Source organism: Pseudopipra pipra, chromosome 5 (genome assembly GCF_036250125.1).
Source record: "Pseudopipra pipra isolate bDixPip1 chromosome 5, bDixPip1.hap1, whole genome shotgun sequence".
Lineage (NCBI taxonomy): Eukaryota > Metazoa > Chordata > Aves > Passeriformes > Pipridae > Pseudopipra > Pseudopipra pipra.
The window spans coordinates 66,855,823-66,876,409 of record NC_087553.1 but is presented as its reverse complement, the minus strand read 5'-3'; the positions used below and the strand labels follow the sequence as shown (position 1 = coordinate 66,876,409).

The 20,587-nt window shown below is 37.2% G+C and overlaps 1 protein-coding gene across 2 annotated transcripts in view; it reads left to right on the top strand.

The window, feature by feature from the left end:
- SEMA3A (semaphorin 3A) overlaps nt 1–20,587 on the top strand; it is a 325,143-nt gene that overhangs the window by 251,381 nt on the left and 53,175 nt on the right. For both annotated transcript variants that reach the window (XM_064656446.1, XM_064656447.1), the window contains 2 exons: nt 5,641–5,734; nt 12,404–12,523. In XM_064656446.1, coding sequence (XP_064512516.1) covers nt 5,641–5,734; nt 12,404–12,523 — 214 coding nt within the window. The remainder of the gene's footprint in view (nt 1–5,640; nt 5,735–12,403; nt 12,524–20,587) is intronic.

Sequence of the window (20,587 nt, the reverse complement as noted above, 5' to 3'; positions counted from 1 at the left end):
GAGCCTGAAGACTAAAAGACTAAAAGCCAGAAGCCCATTGTGTGCATTTCTTTTCTTTTTTCTTTTTTTTTTTTTAGTAATTAATGATTTAAAACAGTTGCATTATTGCTTCAATCACTTTTCACCTATTTCCCCAATGGTTACCACTTGCCTCAACATTTACATTTGTTTTAATATTTGTATTTTTTGCATAATTTCTCACATTACATTTATTTGCACTTGCACTTTTTTAAAAATAAGCCATTCCGTGGGGATGAATTTAATAAAAGTTTCTCATTAAAAGTTCCATAATAGCATGATTCCCAAACCTGAAACCAAAGTCCTCATATTTAACAGTTTTCATGACTCAATAGATTAAGTGTGAAATAGGAAATATAATAACAATAACAACATGGCCATATCCTGCACAGTTGTTTCACTTAAAATTATTCTTGAAAAGTAACACAATTCATAAATAAATCATTTCTCATAGAGTAAAGTTTACTTAAAAGGCTTTCTGAAATACTCTTGATATACTAATAAAACCTGTGCACAGAAAGTTGTATTGTGCATGAGGTAAATCAAAAATTCCCTGGAATTAATGTATTGAAAGGGAGAAGAAAAAAAGAAAAAGAAAAACAGAAAAAGAGAAAAAACAACACCAAAGAGCAAACCCATCAATTTCTTTTTTTTCGAAGTCAGGTGTCTCCAATCAGCTGCCTCTGCAGTGTTCATTTCAGAAAGACTTAGCTCAGACCTAAATTCACAGGAGGCTTTCTCTGTGGTCAGTGACGAGAGATGCTGCCCTTGGGAACTGCAGTTCTGAGCTGCTCTGACTCATCATTCAGAGGAACTTGTTGCTTTCCTCTGACTGTGACTAGAGCAGCAAATTCAGCCACCCCAACTAATGCCTCTGTGTAGAGGGGATAAATCCAAACCTTAACAAGCCTGAAAGTTTTTCTCTGAGTGGGAAGTGGAGCTTTTCCTTTTGTATTTACAACACCGAATAGTAGGAGAGAGCACAATATTTCAATGCCAGCAATTTCTGACTCAGTGAAGAGACATTGTCATGGACTTTCAAGTCCCCCAAATGGATACTCCTTCCTGGTGCATTGTCATACTCCAGGCACTCTGGAAATCTATTGGGGCTATTTTTATTGGGGTTTTGTGTGGGGTGTGTTAGTTTTGAATTTTGTCCTTTTTTTTTTTTTTTTTGACTTAACAGTTTGTTTTATAAAATGCTTCATCATAGCACAAGAGGGTCTGTCAAAACAGCAAGGGGAATGTTAATGTAAAAAATGCTCATAGCTAAGGCCAACTCTACCTTTTTCATGAAACAAAAGTTGTGATAGTTGGCATAGTGAATGTTTCTGGACCATTCCTTGTTCAACAGCTTGTTGTGGAGATCAGCTAATCCCTGAAAGATACCCTAGAGATGTGTTCTTTTCTATTTATGGGTTGGGGGTTACAAGGGTAAGGATATGAGTTCCTTCAATTGTACTAGAATGGCTGGGGAGCATCATTGCTGTCATTCTATGCCTTATAATTTAAACCAGTAATACTTTCTTAGTAGCTGTACACAATCCATCAACAAAGTCTCTTCAGATCATTTTTTTGCACTGTGTTTATTCATTACTGACCAGCAGTGGTTTCACTGCATTAAACTCTGCAGTTCTGTGAGAATTGCCAGAAAAGGTTCGGGAAAAGCATAACCTGGAAATTCAGCAGTCAGCGCTGTCCATACTGATAGGTTAGTGCTGCCCCAGTAACCACACTTTTACTTGCAAGGCAATTGTACTAAACTGGAAACCAAAATATATATATTTACATTATATGTTTTTGTCTTCCTTGTCCTTGTTTTGTTGAGATAGTTGATGGGTTAGCTGCAGGCAGACATGCAAAAAATGGTTTAAGAAATGACCATTCTGGGTAGATATAGATAGATAGATTGATCTGTAAACGGATATACTGTTGGTATATGTATGTTTATGTATATATAACATCATGTTTTATTGTCACACTGGCTGACTGAAGCTGTTCAATAACAAGATATGAAATAAGTCTAGTCAAAAAGCAATGTCTTGTCACCACTCAGTATCATGATATGACACGTTATTTCAGTTGTATTTCAGCTGTTTGAAAGCAAATCTCTGGAGCCTTGAAGTGGCAGATCATGGGAAGTCACAATAACTTTTTCGTTCATTTCCAGGAGTGAACCATAGTTCTTTCTGGCTAAGTCTTGCCATCTATCACGCTATGTGCTACAGGAAAACATGTGTTTTAAGGAGCCAGAAGCATTATCTCCTACCATGCAAGGCATTTACTAGGTGAAACAATTCGTGTCATGCCATGAGCCAGCAGTCAGTTGTTGTCTTTATGAGTTTGTGGAATTTCAAGACCTAAACAATCTAATTTTCAGTAGTTTTACTATGGATTATAAAGAAGCATCAGCGAGATATAAACCTAGAGTTTAATAACCCATAAAACATGTTACAGCAAGGTTTTTAGCTACGAGGATCCATAAAAGAGGTTTGAACTACATTGTAATGTCCTTTTGGGCTGCCAGTGCAACTAATGAAGGGGTTTAGACAATAAATTGGACTAATTTTTGAGTTACAAAGGCCTTTCTTTGTTTATTTTTTTTTCTTTTTCTTTTTGCATTTCTACAGGCTTTCCACCCACCTGGCAATCTTGCTTTGTCATGAATTCTTGTGTTTGATTCTATAATAGCCCTCATAAAACTTTGAAACATTTAGCATTTGGTGAATACACAGGGCTTTTTTTGCTGTCTATGGCTCAGGCATTTGCTGATTCACTGCAGTACCATTCTTTTTATTCAATTAACTGAAAAAATCCAAGAGGCAGCAAAATTATTAACTGATCAGGATTTTTCTGAGAACAGTGTGCTTTCTTTCTAGCTGACAGCTTATCTGTACTATGCAAAAAGGACCACACTCACACAGTCCCCTAAATCTGTGAGCAGAACCTTGGTCTTCGCTATCTCCAGGCAGACTCACCTTGCTGCCAAGTCATTTCCCAGGAGCTGCCGTCTCCCTCCCTGCTGCCTGCACACAGGTTTCCAGGTGTAATTTAGGTGGACAGGACTTAAAACACCAGGAGCATAGCCCAAGTTTTTTGACCAGAGACTAACTCTTTGGAAAATGATCAAGTACACCTTGAAAATGAAGAGGTGAAATTTTACCCTGAAATACTGACATTGACTTCTCATCTCATCTTTTGCTGTTGTGGCATCTCAGGGCATAATTTGAGTGCAAATACTGCAGACCAGTGAGTAGTATAATCAAGTGCCTATCAGTAGTCATATTGCTTCCTAGGTTTTCAAAATGAGAATGAAAAGTACGTAGAAAAGAGTTTATTCCTCTGTTGCCTGTATTTATTGTTGATTTCTAGATAGAGGTAGTCTGACTTCAGCACCCAAAAAGCTTTTTGGGCAAGTTGCCCTATTTATGACAGGTTAGACTTCCTACAGCATGTTTATCAAAACTCCTTGGGGCCTCAGACTAACCATGATACATTTATTTGACACTTAACAGTGATGTATTTATTGTCATCATTACTCACCCATACATTTGGAAACTTACAGTACATGTCTCCTCATTGCATTTTAACTGAAATACAAAAACACTGTGGGATTTACATGTCATGCCTCTTATTTCAAATGTTTTATTCCACAAACTCTAAGAGGAGGATGGATCATCTCTGACTTATGCTGACCTGGTTCTCCGCTCGTTCTTGCCTGCTACACACCAATATCAACAGTTAAAGTGACATAACCCAGAAGAATACAGTCAAAAATCAGATCCTTCCTACACCAAATCACTTTCCACATCTGTTTCTTATTTGTCTTATAATGACACATGGGATTATCTTGGGGATATGTTCTGCCTTAACTGTTATGCCACTGACTTTACAGCCTTATCAAATATCCATTGGTGTGCAAGTTGAGCAGTTATCATCTACTAAGAAGAAATGCCACTAAAACATAGGTTGATAATAACATTTTTCAATAATGGCTTGTAGCATTAGTGCCATTTTCTATTATTGAAGTTTAGGTCTAACATTCTCCTCAATGTACTGTTTTTATTTATTGTGTAAGATCTAGGTATGGACCCTACAGTAGAATCTCAAAAATATTTTTCTTTTTGGTTATTTATTCATTTCTGGTTAGAAGGAGGAAAGTCAGAAAGCTGGAGAGAAATAAGAAATGTGCCTATGCTATTAAGAAATAGAAAGAAAGAGAAAGGGAAAGAAAGATTTAATACTGTGTAAGATATTACATATACAGGATGACTATAAACATAATCAGGCAGGCTACATGTACAAGAACATGCCTTAGGAGGTTGAACTTGAATCCTGAGATCAAACTTGATGATGTCCAACCTTTTTATCTTACAGTGCAGTAAGCCCCTCCAGATTACTATCCTACTAACAGTCCATTTTCCCTTCACCTTTTTCTTCAGTAAATGGAGTGAAATGTGAAATTCATCTGATTGATGAATTTCCTTTGAAAATATGTAATTGATACACAGAGATATGTACTAGCATGATGTAATTGAACAAACCTGTAATAAAAGATATAGCCTGGGACTTACTTACAGAAACATGGACTCCATAGGTTTGAAATAACACCATTTTTGGTCACTAGTCTGGCCCATGCCTGGGGTCAATATGGGTGAGTAAGATAGGGAAGGCAGGGTGCCAAGGAGAATGCTGCTTCCAAGGTGGAGATCAGTCTCTTCTTTTTGGGGCTCCTTGACTTAATTAGGTGTCAATGCAAATTGACCACAGTGCAGGTGGGAAATGGAAATGTCAGATTTTGGTGTGGCCTCCACAAGTCTTCTGTGAATGTAGAAATCTTCTGTGCAAAAAGCATCAATTCCTCTGGTTTTACCCTCAGTCCAAAACATAAGATAAACACACTATTCAAATTGATTGGCAGACTTGGTCCCTCAGTTTAAATTAAAGTAATTAAATATACTGAAAAGCCCATTGCTTTGGATTTACTGACCTCTGTTTGACTTAGTGTTGACTGAGGCCCTTTTTAATCTCAGTTTAAATCCCCATATGCTTTACCCTCAGCTTGTATATTTTAAAAGTTTCGTTGCATGGTTCTGAATAATAATAATAATGATAAAAAGCTCTCCTGATGCAGTTAAAATTGAATTTGAGGATGTATGAAATAGTGAGTCACTAATACTCAGGCTAGGAAAAGCAGAATTTAGCATCATGTCATGTTGTGGGATATCTCAGAAAAGTAGAGTCAGGGAGAAATAGGTTTTATTTTTTTTCAGATAAAAGTTTCAAATTCCTGATTCATTAGTTACTATTACTCAAATGTATTCTAAGTGAAAGCAAAAGGATTTCTATAAAACCATGTAAATTATATGTGAAGTGGAACAGAAGAGACTCAAGCTGTGCATGTGTATTTGTGCCTTTGACTAGCCTTCAGCACATACTGATTAGGAGGTGGGCACTTCTAGCAGATCCTCACTCATTGTAATTTGACTTTCTTAAGCCACAAACCCCGGTATGACTCACATAAACTGCACCCTCTGCACTCTGTTGTGTTCAACTCACTCATCTGTGTTCTTTCATCAAATAATGTTGCTTTTACCTTTTTTTTTTTTATTTATCCCACAGGACAACATCTTTAGAATGGCAGATTCACATTTTGAAAATGGGCGGGGGAAAAGCCCTTATGATCCCAAACTGCTGACAGCTTCGCTTTTAGTAGGTAGGTACCACATAACAAGTTCAGTGAGATGTGCAGTTACCGTAAATAATTGCTGATTTTCTGCTTTTTTTTCCTCCTTGCAGCACCTATGACAGGTTTTTGTTTTATGCAATTTATTTCCAGGTTAAGGTAATTCTGGTTTCACTTTGAATACAGTTGACCCAGGTATCTTGAGATGTAAACCAAGATTCGGGTATCACTAAAGCTGCTTTATACCCTGCAAGGCCTTGATTCTGCAAAGTGTTTTTCCTTCTCACTTCTAGGTCGAGGCATTTTAATCACCCGGTTTACAGGCTGGACACACTGGTGGTCACACCAGCACAGCTGAGAGCAAAGTGAGAGCAGGAACAAGTCATTCCTTACATCAGTTTTGCTGCCAAGGAAAGTTTATCACTCAATTGTACCTGTGTGTGAGCTGAGACACATAAGCAGCCACAGGTCTAGGCCCTCAGGTGATGTTTCAGCTGAAGAGAGCTGTCTGACAGTGAATACAATTACATTCCTGCCCAGAAGGAAAGGATTTAAATAAATTAGGTGTTTCTGAATTGGTAATACTTCATTTCATGGAATATGTAAATATAGAGCAACTGGACTGTGTCAATCTAATTGAACTAATGCAATTGATTGAATTTGTCTAATTGATTTAACTTATCTAATTGAATTAATTATGCCCATTGTTATTCCTTCCCCTTCTCAGAAAAAGGCAAAAAGATGTTTTGTGAGAATAAATTAGGAATGAAACAGATCCTTCTTTCCATAACAACTCTGCCTTGGTGTAGCCACCTTATCCTTAACATGTAACTTTCTCACAATTTATTTCAACTTCAAATCCAACAATAGTTTCAGAAAATTGCAGATTCTCTTTGTCTCAGAAGTCTTTGGGAAATGACACATAACCAAATAGATTGGTTTCTCCAGGACTTTGTCCATATTATTAGTCTAGGGCCTTGCCTACTGTCTACACTTATTATATTTACTTTGCATTTAAAAATTAAGCTATTCAAAATAGACAGCAACAGAAATTTAGTCCTAAGTGTGCCTCATTTCCTGATCTTAGAAGCCTGTAATGATCCCAGGTGATGAGCTACCCTGGGGACACACACTTTTTAACAGGAAAAACAGGAAAGACATCCAGATCTTGCTCCAACTTGTACCCTGTACAAACAGAAAGGAAAAAAATGTGTGTCTAAAAGGCCAGTGTATAAATTAGTGCCTGAAGCGACTTGAATTTGTGGCAGAGCAACTCTCAAGCGAATAGCTTTACTATTTACTTTAATATACAATAAAGAAAGAGAATGATGACAAGCCAGTATTACGTGGTATACCCGGTATGCAACTGCTCAAAGTCAACAGTGTCTAGCTTTTCACATTCCTTTTTTTTTTTTTTCACTCAGTCCGGCACAAATATGATTATCTTATTTCCCTTGGCTTAGATTGCATGTCTTTAAAACATCTTTGCTTTCTTGAGCCCACTTCCTATCACTATGATTTTCACTCCATTTCTATTTCCTTCTAATAAAGAGTAGACAGGGCATGACCTTTTGTTTTCAATCAGGCTTCAGTGAGAGCCATTGGGTATATTAACACAATGGAAAATGGTGCAAATTCAACATTCAAAGCCAGTGACTAATTTCTACTTCAGTGACTTATACAAAACTCAGGGTGAGGCTAAAAGCAACATTCCGGTATCCTAAACACAAGCACCTTTTCTTCTCTGCCTCTTCATAGTTGCCTCACAGTCATATTGTGTTAGTGATTATTTACCTCAATCCTTTATGCAGAGTGTATATTTCACAGTGTACACCAGGTTCACCACTGGTTCTCAATGTCTTTCTTTGCCAAAAAACACACACTTGCATTTTATGGTAAAATGATGACCCAAGGCAAAAGAATTTCCTCCCACCAAAATAGGTGAGAAACAGGGTCTGAACTGGCTAAGCAATGACTGCATAGAAGGGGTTTTGTTCAACTGCTCTCTGAAATAGGTAGCACTGGAGTGAAGTAGTGAGAACAGCCATGAAGGCAAGAGGAGACTCTTGACCACAAAGGTCTCACATCAAGAAGGACGTGGATAGATTGCTGCTTCTGTTCTCCTGAGCTGAACAATAACTCAGCTACTCCTGGCCCCTCATGTGCCAGAATATTTGTCCTCACAATTGACCATGGTTTTACCTAAGGTTTAAGAGGGCAACTATGTAAAGCAATTACCCAGCAATCATTAAAATGCAGTGTTATAATTAGTAATGCGAAGTAACTATCAGGAAGATAAAAGAAAGCTGAGAAGAGTAATTTATATGGTTAAATACAGGAGGGAAATATAACCTCTCTTCATCAGAAACACTAAACAGAGATTTTGATGAGTGTGGAAGAAGAGTATGTTCTTGACACCATACTAGAGAGTAAATCTTAGGTAAGTGAAATGTAATCACCAAGAGGAATTTGGGCAAAACACCAAGGTTAATTTGCAAAAGATAACTTCAAATTTTAATAACCATTAGTGCCTTGGAGGTCTACTCTGTATTTCAGCTGAAATAAACTCTTGTAGGTGTAAAGAGGATCTTCAGTTTTACCTCTCTCCTAGAAAAATCAATAGTGTTTGAAAAAAAATCCACACCAAAACAAAACCAAAATAAACTATTCATCATTATTAAATTGTTCCAATATTTTGCCAGTATACATTCCTTGTTCCATCCACCTGCAAACATTTTTCATTGTTTTTTTAACAGTTGTTCATTAAAGTTAGCTATTGCTATCCTACTCTAAAGTAAATGCCATCTGGGAACATGATATAACTAGCTCCTAGTAATATAAGACACTATTCAGCCATTCCCATCTATGTGCTGCTAACTAAACAATCTCCGTTTGAGTGGGCTAATGCATGAAAATGCAGAGACTAAGAAATCCCTGGGCACCACTAGTGATTATTCCAGTGCAGGAGGAAAAAGAGAGGCAACTTGTTTTCCAAGGAATATAATCACAGGAGGAAATATCCCTGAATGCAATAGACTAAAGGAACTGTTTTGGGATAGTTGGAAAAAACCTTCAGAGAAGGAGACACCATTGTCCCAGTATCAGTCAGTTTGTGTTTAGGAAATGACCCTTTGGGATTTTCAAAAGCTTTCGTGATCCAGAATCCTCAAAGTTGTTTTATGTTCCTGTGTTTCACTGATCTTTTTTTTCTTTTACAGTTTATAATTTCTTTTACAAGTTAACAATTGCTGCATTTTTCATTTTTTAAAATCCATTTAGGTAACTTAATACTCCCAAATATGTATTAATGTGATCTGAAATACAGTAGCTTCTCATCAGTTAAGAACTTTAGTATTATATTTGTTAGAAATTAGATACTAAGTACATATGAGGTTCAGGATTTTAGAATTACTCTACTTTCTGGGAAGTTTCAGTTATTGACTTTAAAAGAAGTGAAGTCAGCTCTGTGTCTGCAAATCTCAACTTTAGTGAATAAACCTTTTACCCAAGGATAGATTTAATTTGGGAACCCTTTTACCAGTGAGAGCAGTCATGACATTCAAGGCTTGATTTTGCCTATATTCCTCATTTGTTCAACTTCCTTATTACTTCCAAAGGAAAGTTTACACTTCTGTACTCTCCACAAATTATTTTTGTTAAGAATGTAATCCTGTTTAAGAGCTGAATAGGAACACTTTATCAAATAAATGTGTATTGTTTAGCTTTTAGCATCTGTGTATCTCATGATCTTGGGGAGTTGTTTCTAGTTCCATGCTGATTACGAAATGGTTCCTTCCTTCCAAAAATCAGCATTACTATGGACTTTAATTGTTGCCTCTTTATTTAGTACAGTCAATATATGTATTTCTGTTTGCATTCATGTATCAGCATGCTACTCCTTTAGATTAAGGTGGTTGCTGTCCAAAACAGATTTTTTTCCTATATGAACAACTGAGGGTCATCAGCTAGTTCTGGACAGTTGTTGCTTTGTGCTGCTGGGCTGGAACTATAAAGTGACAAGTTTTTGTTCGGGTTTTTCCCTCCTTCATTCTATCCCTTTCAGAAATGTTTGTCAGTTTTCAAATTATTAGTTTCCACTTTCTTCTTAAATTTAATGAAAACTTCTTTTAAAACTGCTGACAATAGAAATAACACAGTGAAGACTATACACAACATTGAAGAATCATTTTCCAGACCAGCAATGAGTAAATTTCAGTCCAAAAAAAAAATGTGCACAGGGAAACAAAGATGAATGTACTTCTATCTAGACAGGAGGCAAAATCCTCATATAGCTTTTGAACAGTACTAACTCAAAGGATGTGCACATCTGGGACATGACTTGAGGCTTACCCTGAATTTAGCAAAAATTGTCTAAAGCCTTACAAAAAAAAAATTGGTATTCCTTGGTATTTCTGTCTGGAAGAAGTCAAATCCGCCTTTTTGCATGACTGCAGCAAATTAGTTCAAACTGCAGGCGCTGGCCTAGGTATACTGAAACTTGGAGGTGCTGTAGGAGAAAGGATGGAAAGGTCAGCTAGTTTTCTACAGCCCCTTACCCATTTGCAGGATGCTGAAGCCAGTTATTGGCAAAACTTTTATCCTTTCACCATTGATGAAAAAGTGTCAGTTGAGCTGAGCACAGCCTAGAAAATATGTGACTTCCAGTGATGTTTATATATCGAGTTAGAAGCTGAGACGCCAAAAACACAGTTCTATTTGAAATATGTAATTTTAATAAGTTTTTGAACTGTGTTTGGTTTAATTTTAATAATATAGTATTAAATATAGATTTTTTTCTTGGTTGACTGACCTTTAGATCGGTTGATAACTAAGAAGAAAAATAGGCCTTGTTGGTTTTTTCTTTCCCCTTTGATTTATATTGATTTATCAGAACTCACTAGGGACCGAAAGACAAGAAAATGAAGATAAGGTTAAAGAAAGGTTAAGCATAGCATCAAAGCCCTTTTCACAGGCAAAAAAGGTTTTATGATCTTTAAAATCTCAGCTGCATCCTCTGTACGTAATAATCACTATAATTAAGTGATTGTCTCCCCTTCAAAAAAAAGTTGAAAATGACATAGAAGAATGATAAATCGTTAATTAATGATATGCTGTTCTGTTTCACTTCTGATTATACCTCCTGCTGGGCATGACTGGTCTATTTGCTTCTAATCTCTGCTGTGAATTCATTCAATTCCACGCCTTTCTGCTATCATGTTTTCACCCTTCCTGACTTTCATGGCTACCATATGGTATAGAGCCACTGTAGGTTCAATTTCATGGTATCAGTGTTCTGGGGAAAAGATGCCAGTGATATCCAATAGACATGCTTGGATCTGGTTGTCCCACCATGGAAATATCTAAAATTGCCATGAAAATTATAAACTTGTTCCTAAAGGGTGTTTTAAAATGAGGATATGGTAGAGTTCATCATGACCATGAAAAATTTATTACCTTAGCTAAAGAAAGAGTTATCTTATCCTCAAACTTGTCTTTTTTCACAAGGGATCTGTGTAATATGGGTAGCTTAAAAATACTAGTTGGAAGGAATAATACTTTTTAATTTCATATTAACAGTATAAGGTAGAGTATTTCATTTCACATACAAATGTACAAGGACACAGTCCTAAAAATGCATTTTTAGCATTTTGATTTCAGAGTAATTTCATGGACAAGCTCTACATTAATGCCGGAGAGATATGTGTTGTACTTGGATCCCTGTTTCTTTTCTGTGGGTCTCGTTACAATGTAGTTACTATTATTACTCACTCTACCAGCTGGCAGGTGTTTAACTCGACCTGCTCCTTTGAATTTAGGCAGTGTCTCTCTCTGCCTCTTCCATGGTACTTCTAGCTGGCTGAGAAGGGACGCATTGGGATGAGTTTTGTCTCCCTCTAGGTTGTGTATGTGCCATTTATGGGCTGAAGCATTACAGATCAATTTTGAGTTCATTTGTTCACTGTGAAATGCATGGGGTTAAGGTAGCAGGGAATAATCTTGTTTATTCTCTCCTTTAGCTGTTGCCCTTTGCCAGTATCACAGTTACAAAGGTGGCTGAAGGAGAAAGGAGTGTTCTGTCTTTCCTGTAGAGTAGACTGTTTTCTGAGGATCCGCTTGCGCAGAAAAAAAAAAAAATAAATAAATAAAAAAAAAAAAAAAAAAAAAAAAAAAAAAAAAAAAAAACAAAAAACCCAAACCAACCAAACAAGAAGCCACACAGTTTCTGTATGAAAAAATGAAGAGACCTAAGGCCTTTCTGAGGCAAGAGTGAATGAGTTGGACTCTTTGGTTCCCAGGGTCACAAAAAAACAGTAGATTGGGAGGAACCTCTAGTCCAAATTCCAGTTATAAACAGGGCAATTTCACATTTAGGTAGGATTTTTGAGGCTGCATACCTGCCAGGGTGAAGTGTACTGCCTACCACTGTTCCAGCCTGAGAATTCAGACATATTTTTGAAAAGTGGCTGCACCAGCAGTCAGGAGATACAGCTCATTTGCAAGAGGTTACAATTAAGCTCTGCAGTGAGAAAGTGGGTCTAATCATCTATTTTCAATGACAATACATTGCATATGGCTTGTTGCTTTGTAATTTTCTCATTATCCCTATTAGAGTAATATGAACATAGGACCAACAGATTTCTCTGACTTACCATGACTGGAAAATTAAGGAATGTTGCTTGCAATTATGTCCTCCCACAGATGGAGAGCTGTACTCTGGCACAGCAGCAGACTTCATGGGCAGGGACTTTGCCATTTTCCGAACTCTGGGGCATCACCATCCCATCAGAACAGAGCAGCATGACTCCCGGTGGCTAAATGGTATGTAAAATGTACATCTCCATTAAAGACTACCACACAGCTCACTCCAGCAACATCTGTGACAAATACACCCCTCGTTTATTTGGAGCAGAATTTTGTCTTAGACCAGTTAAACTAATCAAAAGTGATTTATAAAGGAGCACTTTTGTTTTGATTACACTGAGATTTGAGGAGTGTGATTAAGTTTAAAACACATACAGATACTACAGGGAACACAGTCATGCAAGTTAGACAGAAGCTTAGGGCTTGTGGAGGCATCAGCCAGACATCAGCACAAAGTACCTCCAAAGCCTTACTTTATACAGGCTTTAATTTTTTACTGGATTGAACGGAATCTGATACTGGCCACCAAAGTCCAGCAGAAAGTCAATCAGCAGAACTTCCTGAGCAAGTCAGAGTTGTGAAGAGTTTGGAAAAAGTGAAAGGGGTCTTGGCCATGCCAAGCATTTTGGTTTCCAAATGTCCAATATTTTAACAAGGCACAAAGGTTACATTATTGTATGGATATTACTAATCAATCCTGTGGTTTATTTGCGTGTATGAGGAGAGAAGGATAGTTTCAGAGAAAATCTTGTTTTGGTTTCCTGTACCAAAATAGTTTAGAATGCATCTGAGTACTCAGTCCAAGTTCTACTGAAGTCAAAATTCCAACAGCTCAAATAGAATTATGCTTAGCTTTAGCTATACAAGGATATGAGCATTTTGGAAATGAGAATTCATTGTCTAAAAAAGCTAACTGTAGCTAACTAATACTAACTCAATTTACGGAGTTAATTTATATTTTAATTTTTGAAAGGTTAACTAGCTCTACTTTTGCTGTATATGCTGCTTGCATTCTGGTTTTGAATTCACAAAATATTTAATTCTTAGCCATTTTTCACTCCTAGTCATGTTATTTATGTCTCTGCTGAGGTTCAGGTTTTCTTATGTAGTTTTGCAATTTGGTGCAAACTGTTCACACAAATTTTAATGTGTAAAAGCAGAGTATGTTTTGAAACACAGTTTCTTATTAGCTAGTCAAGAACTTCTAGTATCATACTGAATATCACATTAACTATATGTACAATCCATAACAAATTCAGTACCTGATTCATAATTAAAACCACAAGATGCTATTGCAGGTTGGATTAACAACTCTCTATATAACATACATTAGATATGCATATCTAAATATGTACATGACAAGTTATATGGATCTGTAGTTTAATATGACAAGTTGTATGAATATGATGTTTATGCTGTTAAATTTAGTTTTTGCCATAATTCATGTACACTACTGTGAGAACATTTCAGTTCTAGAGTCTGTGCTTGTCCAGTACTCCAGAAATTTTGTTCATTTGGTTATTTTATTATAACAATAAACAAGATTTCTGGACTTCAGGAGACAGTAAAGTACAAGGGTTATGGACATATCCATCTATCTTGGTACCTGCTAGAGTAATAAAATGGTAAAGATAACCAACACCCACTTTTGTTATGATAGTCATGATGACATAAAGCCCAATCATGCAAGTAAAATCTGCTTTTGTGCAGTAGATTTGCACAATGACAGCTGAGTCAGGAGGATTTATGCAGTGGGAAAGCTCAGCCATTGTCCACAGCCCCTGTACTTCATCGCTGAAAATGTGTCATTCCTTTGTGGATTCGGTTATCAGTCTTTCAGCACTAAATGTGAGAACTGCTTTTCCCAAATTAGCACTAAGGTTACATCTGACAGGGTGCAGAAACCACAACTGCTTTCTGCTCAAGATGGGGAGGAGAAGACAGTCGCACATAAAAAGCTGATGAACCTCAAGCTCTCTAGAATTTAAGTATTGTCCAAAATAAGCATAAAAGTAGAAAGACATCATTTTTTGTATCACAAGGTGAAGATGATTTCCAACTCTAAGTAAAGTTCTTGTGCTATATTTCTGTATGGAAAGTTTCAAACTAATTTAAAACCAGATAAGAATCAAACTGAAACCTTTAGAAATTACTCTCATAACTGTCTATAATTTAATAAAGAATGATCCTTAAGTACATTTTTGAAATCTCTCTCTCAGTTGCAACTTAATGCTTTTACCTTCCTAATATGGAAAGGTTGGCCTAAAAACTGCACTACAACATTCCTATTAAGGGCTCTAAGGCTTTACTGTTAATTTCCCAGTGATAAGATCCTGGCAGCCTTTCCACACAGTACTCCTAATTTCAGCATCTAACAGGGAAATCCAAAAATGATAATTGTTTGGGTTTGAAACTCTGCAGGCATGCCAGTGCTTTGATTACTTTTTTTATTTGTCATTTGTCTTTTTAAAATATAATTATAAAAGATGGTCTGTGTTTGCATGTATTTAAAGTGGATATACTTTTAACGAAACAGGCTCTCAGTGAAGGATGAGGTGTGCTCTGCTTTCTTAAAGATCTGTATAAACTACTTTTGAACCTTAAGTTTGCAGACCCTTATGTGTTTTTTAGTAAAGACATAGATTGCTATGTAGTGGAGGGTTTACTTTCCTAGTTGCTTTCTACATTGTGTTTAGCCTCAGGTTAAAAAACAGTATTCTAATGGACATGTGTTGAAAGCTGCAGAAGAACAGCAGTTCTGGTCAAACTAACAGAGACAAATTCTCATCGTCGTAGAGTTTAATAGTTAGGTGGTAAGGCATCCAGTTTTAAGACCTTGCTAATGTTTACTTCAGTCAGAGCAAGAGCTTAAAATGGCTCTTTCCATACTAAGGCTGAGGTCAGAGCTGACGGGGTGCAGAAAACACAGCTGTTTGGTACCAAAAATGGAGAGGAGAAGACAGTTGCACGTGAAGAGCTTGAAAACTTCCCAGAAATTAAGTCTTGCCCTGAACTGGCATAAAAGTAGGACAACACTGCACAGAGTGCAGTTTTTGGGATTTAAATGTGAACACAGAGATCCTACAGAGATCACACGGTGCCTTTCTGGAGATGCTCAACCTTCTTAGAGGATGTGTATGTTTTTGGGAAGAGAACTTTGCCCAGCCCAGCCCTTAAAGACTTTTTAAGTCTTTTAGATATATTAAATACTCACAGGCGTCTAAAGCTTTCATTTTGTTTAAATAATTAAACAGTCACCAAGCCAACTAAAACAAGGGAGACTGATTCTATAGCCATGGAGTCAGGGTATTCATGTAGAAGCTAGGGAACCATACATCAGTCACTGTAGCAGTGTATATTTAATTATTGATACAGAGTTGGCCAGATGTGACAAGGAGGCATTTGCAAAAACACAGTAAAATAAGCTGGTGTTCAGGGAAGTCATTTTGGATATGAAAAGCTACAGTTCAGTGCCCCAGAATGAATCATGTACTTTGTTATAAGCCATGTTCATGCACACACTGAACATTACTGCCTCCTCTGGTACGCGCATGGAGTTTCTTTGCACAAAAAAGCTGTGGCAGTTTAAGTTGGTCCCAGTGAGGGTCAAGAATAATTTTGACCTTTCAGGAAAAAAAAGTCTGAAATTGGAAAAAACATTTGAAACATTGGAAATTGGAAACGACTCCTGTCCAGCTTTACTGTAAGGAGCAACGTCTTTGATGTTACAAATATATCTTAAAAAGTCTTGCCTATAAGGCAAGGACATGTTTCCTTTTAAATGTGCCATTGCCTCTCGTAGTTCAGAGCCGTCAGAACCCAGTGTTATTTCGAGGAAGTGTAGATCAGGTCCTGCTTCTATGAACTACTTCAGCAATTAAAAAAAAAAAAAAAAGAAATTAGTAGAGACCCGAACAGGTGGGAGCAGCTCCCCCTGGTACCAGGGAGTTCCCTGGTGCACGACAGGCAGTGTTTGCTGTGCACCCTCCCAGCGTTCATGTGAGGGCTGAGGGCATGGCTGGAGGCAAGAAGGCAGAATTGGCAGTGCAGTGTACCAGAGCAAATGCTAAGCAATGCAAAAGCAGTGCACCAAAGGCAGTTTTTCAAGCTGAAGATTAGAGGAGTGGAAGGAGAGAGCTTGGAGCTGCTCCCATCTTCTCTGACTTGAGCACAGGGGATCTGGCCTTAAATTGTTAACGTTTTGTAAAATGAATAACCATAAACATTTATTTTAAAAGCAAAGCAGAGTGGGGCTGAGGAAGATCTGATGGGAAATGAAATCACGAAAGCTGCATTAAGATAGTATTATGAATCTGGTTTGCACCCCAGAAGTACTGGCCTCACTCATATTCTTTTCTAGACCTGGGGTTAAGAGAGACTGTCAGTCTGGATTTCCAGCTTTGGCTTGGAATTTCCTTGCTTTTTATGGGTTTAAACCACTCTGTGATATTATTTTAGCATACTTTCCGTGGCTTAATTTTTAAAGTGGAGTAGTAGCTGTGCTTAGTCCCCTGGGGTTATTGTCCTTGGTAATCTTTACTTTACACTTACATAAACAGCTGAGAATTATAGAAGCTGAGTGACTGCTCAATAAAAAAGAAAATGCCCTGTTAAATTTCACAGGCTCTGAGGCAGGAAACATGGCCTTGATACTCTCCTGGCATTCAAACAGAACTTTAGCCATCGCTTTGTGTTGTTTCCACTTATGGCACTCTGTAGAATGTCCCAGCACTGGCATCACACACACTTAATTTTGAATATATATGTATTGCACAGGAGAGTAATATGTGTCAAGAGAAAGACAAGATTTCAGATAGTTTATAGTATTTTTACCTCTCTAATAAAATGCATTACATGTGTCAAGATGTTAGAAATTAATTACTCTTGTTGAGACTTGGATGTGTTCATTTGCTGATCACTGAACCTATAATTTGTCTTTGGTCAGCCACACCAAACCCTTTTCCTGCTTATACCCACTGCTGCCCCCCCCTGCTGTGTCGCTCCCTTGTCCCTAAATGCCTTCCTAGTTTCACACTTTTCAGCTCACCTCCTACACATTCCCAATCCAGATATACAGCATGCAGTAAAATACATGCCACCAAAGGTAAGCAGATGTGGAAAGGGGCTGACCTGTCAGTGCAGACAGAACCCAACCGTCCTGGTACCTGGGTGTTGTTTCGCAAAATACATCTAAGATATAACTGAAGAAAGGAGTTGTTGGGTGCTACAAATACAATAAATCTCCAGCAAGAAAAGAGCTATTCAAACAAACAACATGAAAAAAAAAAGTGTGAACTACATATGAATATATTCAGTCTTCAAATTAAAAGTATTAAACCATGGTGGGAATAAAATTAGAAAAAGCTGCCCAATAGAAGTAGTCAGTGAGGCAACTTAGCTGGCTTTAATGAGAACTCAGGCAACTTTTCATGTGTTTTTATATAGTACATTTGCCTGACATTAGAAGAGACTACAGTGAGCAGACTAAGAAGTCTCTTATAGTCTGCATTCTCATAAATTTACAAGGACATATTTAAACAACCTTATGAGTAAAAACAGGGAGGGAGGGAATTTTTTTGTGTATGTTAATCTTTTTGTTGTTCTTTTGGTGGGGTTTTTTGCCCTGAAAAGATCTCTTGCATTTAAAATATGCATTTCTATATTTGAACCACATTAGGCAGCTGATAGTGTGCTATCATGCAGGCTGTAGCATGGACCGAGTTCCACACTTTCCCACCACTGCTTATAGAGGCATGAACAACTCCGACCCTTGCAGGAACAAAACATGTCCATATATGCAAGTTTCATTTCTCACTCAATACATTCTCCCACCCCCATTCCCATTATCTTCATTGCTAAGAATAGTAATAAATAATTTCACTGTGATAAATTCCATGTGTGACAAATGCTAATGTCACCTAACACAGTGCTAGGAAGTGCTCAGAAACTATGGTGATGGTGGCATAATGCTGTGAACAGAATGGCATACAAACTCAATTTACAAGGGTTTTTTTTCTCCCTTAAGTCTGTAGAACCAAATTTTAAAGATTGAATATGAATTTTGAATTGTTTTTCTCATTGCAATCTAACAAGTCTTTTTTTCTATACATTTTTTTTTATAACTCGTTCTTTTTTTCTTTTTTTTTTCTCTTGGAAGGAATGTAGAATTTCTGAAATCACAAAATAAACACTCCTTTCTTATTGTTATTACTTGACGTTTGTCCTATCATTAATCTGTAATGGTTACAGTTCAGGAAGCCAAACCCCCTCTGAATACTTGATAAAAGGATACTTGTGTATTTGAATCAGCTGATTCATGCTGTCTGATAAATTTTACCTGTATCTTTATACAAAGAGAAGCATTTGGTTCAGAAATAGAAGACCAAGTAACTGTTAGAGAATGTGCTTAACAATTATCAGGATGTGAAAAAAGTCATGAAGATGGTGGGTAAAGATAACCAGAAATATTATAATCTCCTATCAAGTGGCCTAAATGAAATTATTTTAAATCCTTCTAGGAAATAGATCTTCTCATTCTCTCTTTCTCCCAGTGCCCCCTAGGTTTAGGTAAGTTTCTTCATTAAATATCGATGCTGTGGATGAGATTTTGCTCTGTTTAGGTATGGAAAGTTGGTAAAAGTAGCCAAAGGACGAGTTTTGAGGTTGGAGTGGAAAAAGTGGGTAGGAAAGATGAAGCAGAAGAGAACATTCTCCTGGTCTGAGTTCACATTTGGAAGGCTTCCTGGCACTGTAGAGAATACGACCTGGAGCAAGAAGACTTGCATCAGTACATGTATTGGTCTGAGCTATAGCCACAATATGCTTGGGCAAGGTAGGATACAAATTAGTTCAGGAACATCTGAACTAAGGGTATGTGTATATTACATGGTTAACCGTGGGCTCATTTATGGGTTTTGTCTTGGTCAGCCTTATTATCCACGTCAAAAAAGATAATAGCTGGGAGTGTAGTTTAGAAGCCATGCTTTGCTGAAGTTTGTACTGTGACTCTCTTTATAGAGAATATAAGATAAAAAATAATTGGAGACCTCGAAGTTCTTTGTGCACTGTTTCCACTGGAGACCAGAGAAGTTTGTCTGCTGCATATAGTACAATTTTAGGAAAGAAGTTCATAGCTCTTAAAACAGGCAGTGTGGGCTATGATCCCAGTCCCAAACAGATCAGTGCAGCATAGTCTTTCTAAACAGAGACTTGGCAGTGATGGCCAGTTTGGGATCTACACAGACACTTGTGCACTAAACTGGTCTACTGGTGATGTGTGTTAAAATTGCCAAATTTTGAGATTTTTATTTCAACAGTGAATTGAAAGGTCAACATATCAACATATATCAGGCCAACAGCCCAGTAAATCCTGATGAGTCTCATGTCAGGGTAAGATCTAAGGGTGTAGCCTTTCCCATCATCTGTGCTCTTACTTCTCTGGGAAGGCAATTGGATGAAAGAACCAAAAGAAGCTCTGGATAGATGCTAGATGTGGATAAATAAGTATATCTCTCTATACAGGACAGATCCAGTGATCTCATTTGGGTTTTCAGATTCAAATTTGATGACCCAGGTGAGTTGATTTCTATAGTCATCCTTCAGAGAAACTGTGTCTCATCTGCTGCCTCCAGCAGCAGGAGCTGTGTAAAAACTCAACTGCATAAATGCACTCCAGGAGTCCACACTTGATCCTGGATGTCTATAGCTCTGTGCCCTTCTCACACCTGCAAATTTCTGCCTATCAGTAATAATCAGATTTTTTTTTTTAACTTAGAAGAACTGTTTATTTCTATGTATTTCTTTCAATGGATAACTTTTAAAGTTGGCAATGGATGGCTTTGTAAGGTGATGGTCTGTCCATTTCAGGAAGGTGACAAACTCAGTATATAACTCAATCAGTGATATCTGTGGCAATGATCTCTACTAGAAAGCTTTGGGTACTACTTTCAGTTAATATGTGATTAAAAAGATCATATATATCTATACATATATATTAAAATATATGTACATATTACCCACATGCATCAGTTCACAGGATGCCTCTCCTTTTTCCTTAGAGATGAATTTCAATAGGAAAAAAAGAGTAATTTTTCCAGGACAGGTGTAGCATTCAGTTTCTAAGTTTTCAGTTTGCTTTGCTTTTGGTGTAAAACCCACTTTAAATTACACAACACAGGTTTCTTTGTAATTATCATTTTTGCAAAGATCTGAATCAGCTTAAGCAAAGAAAAGTTCAGATTA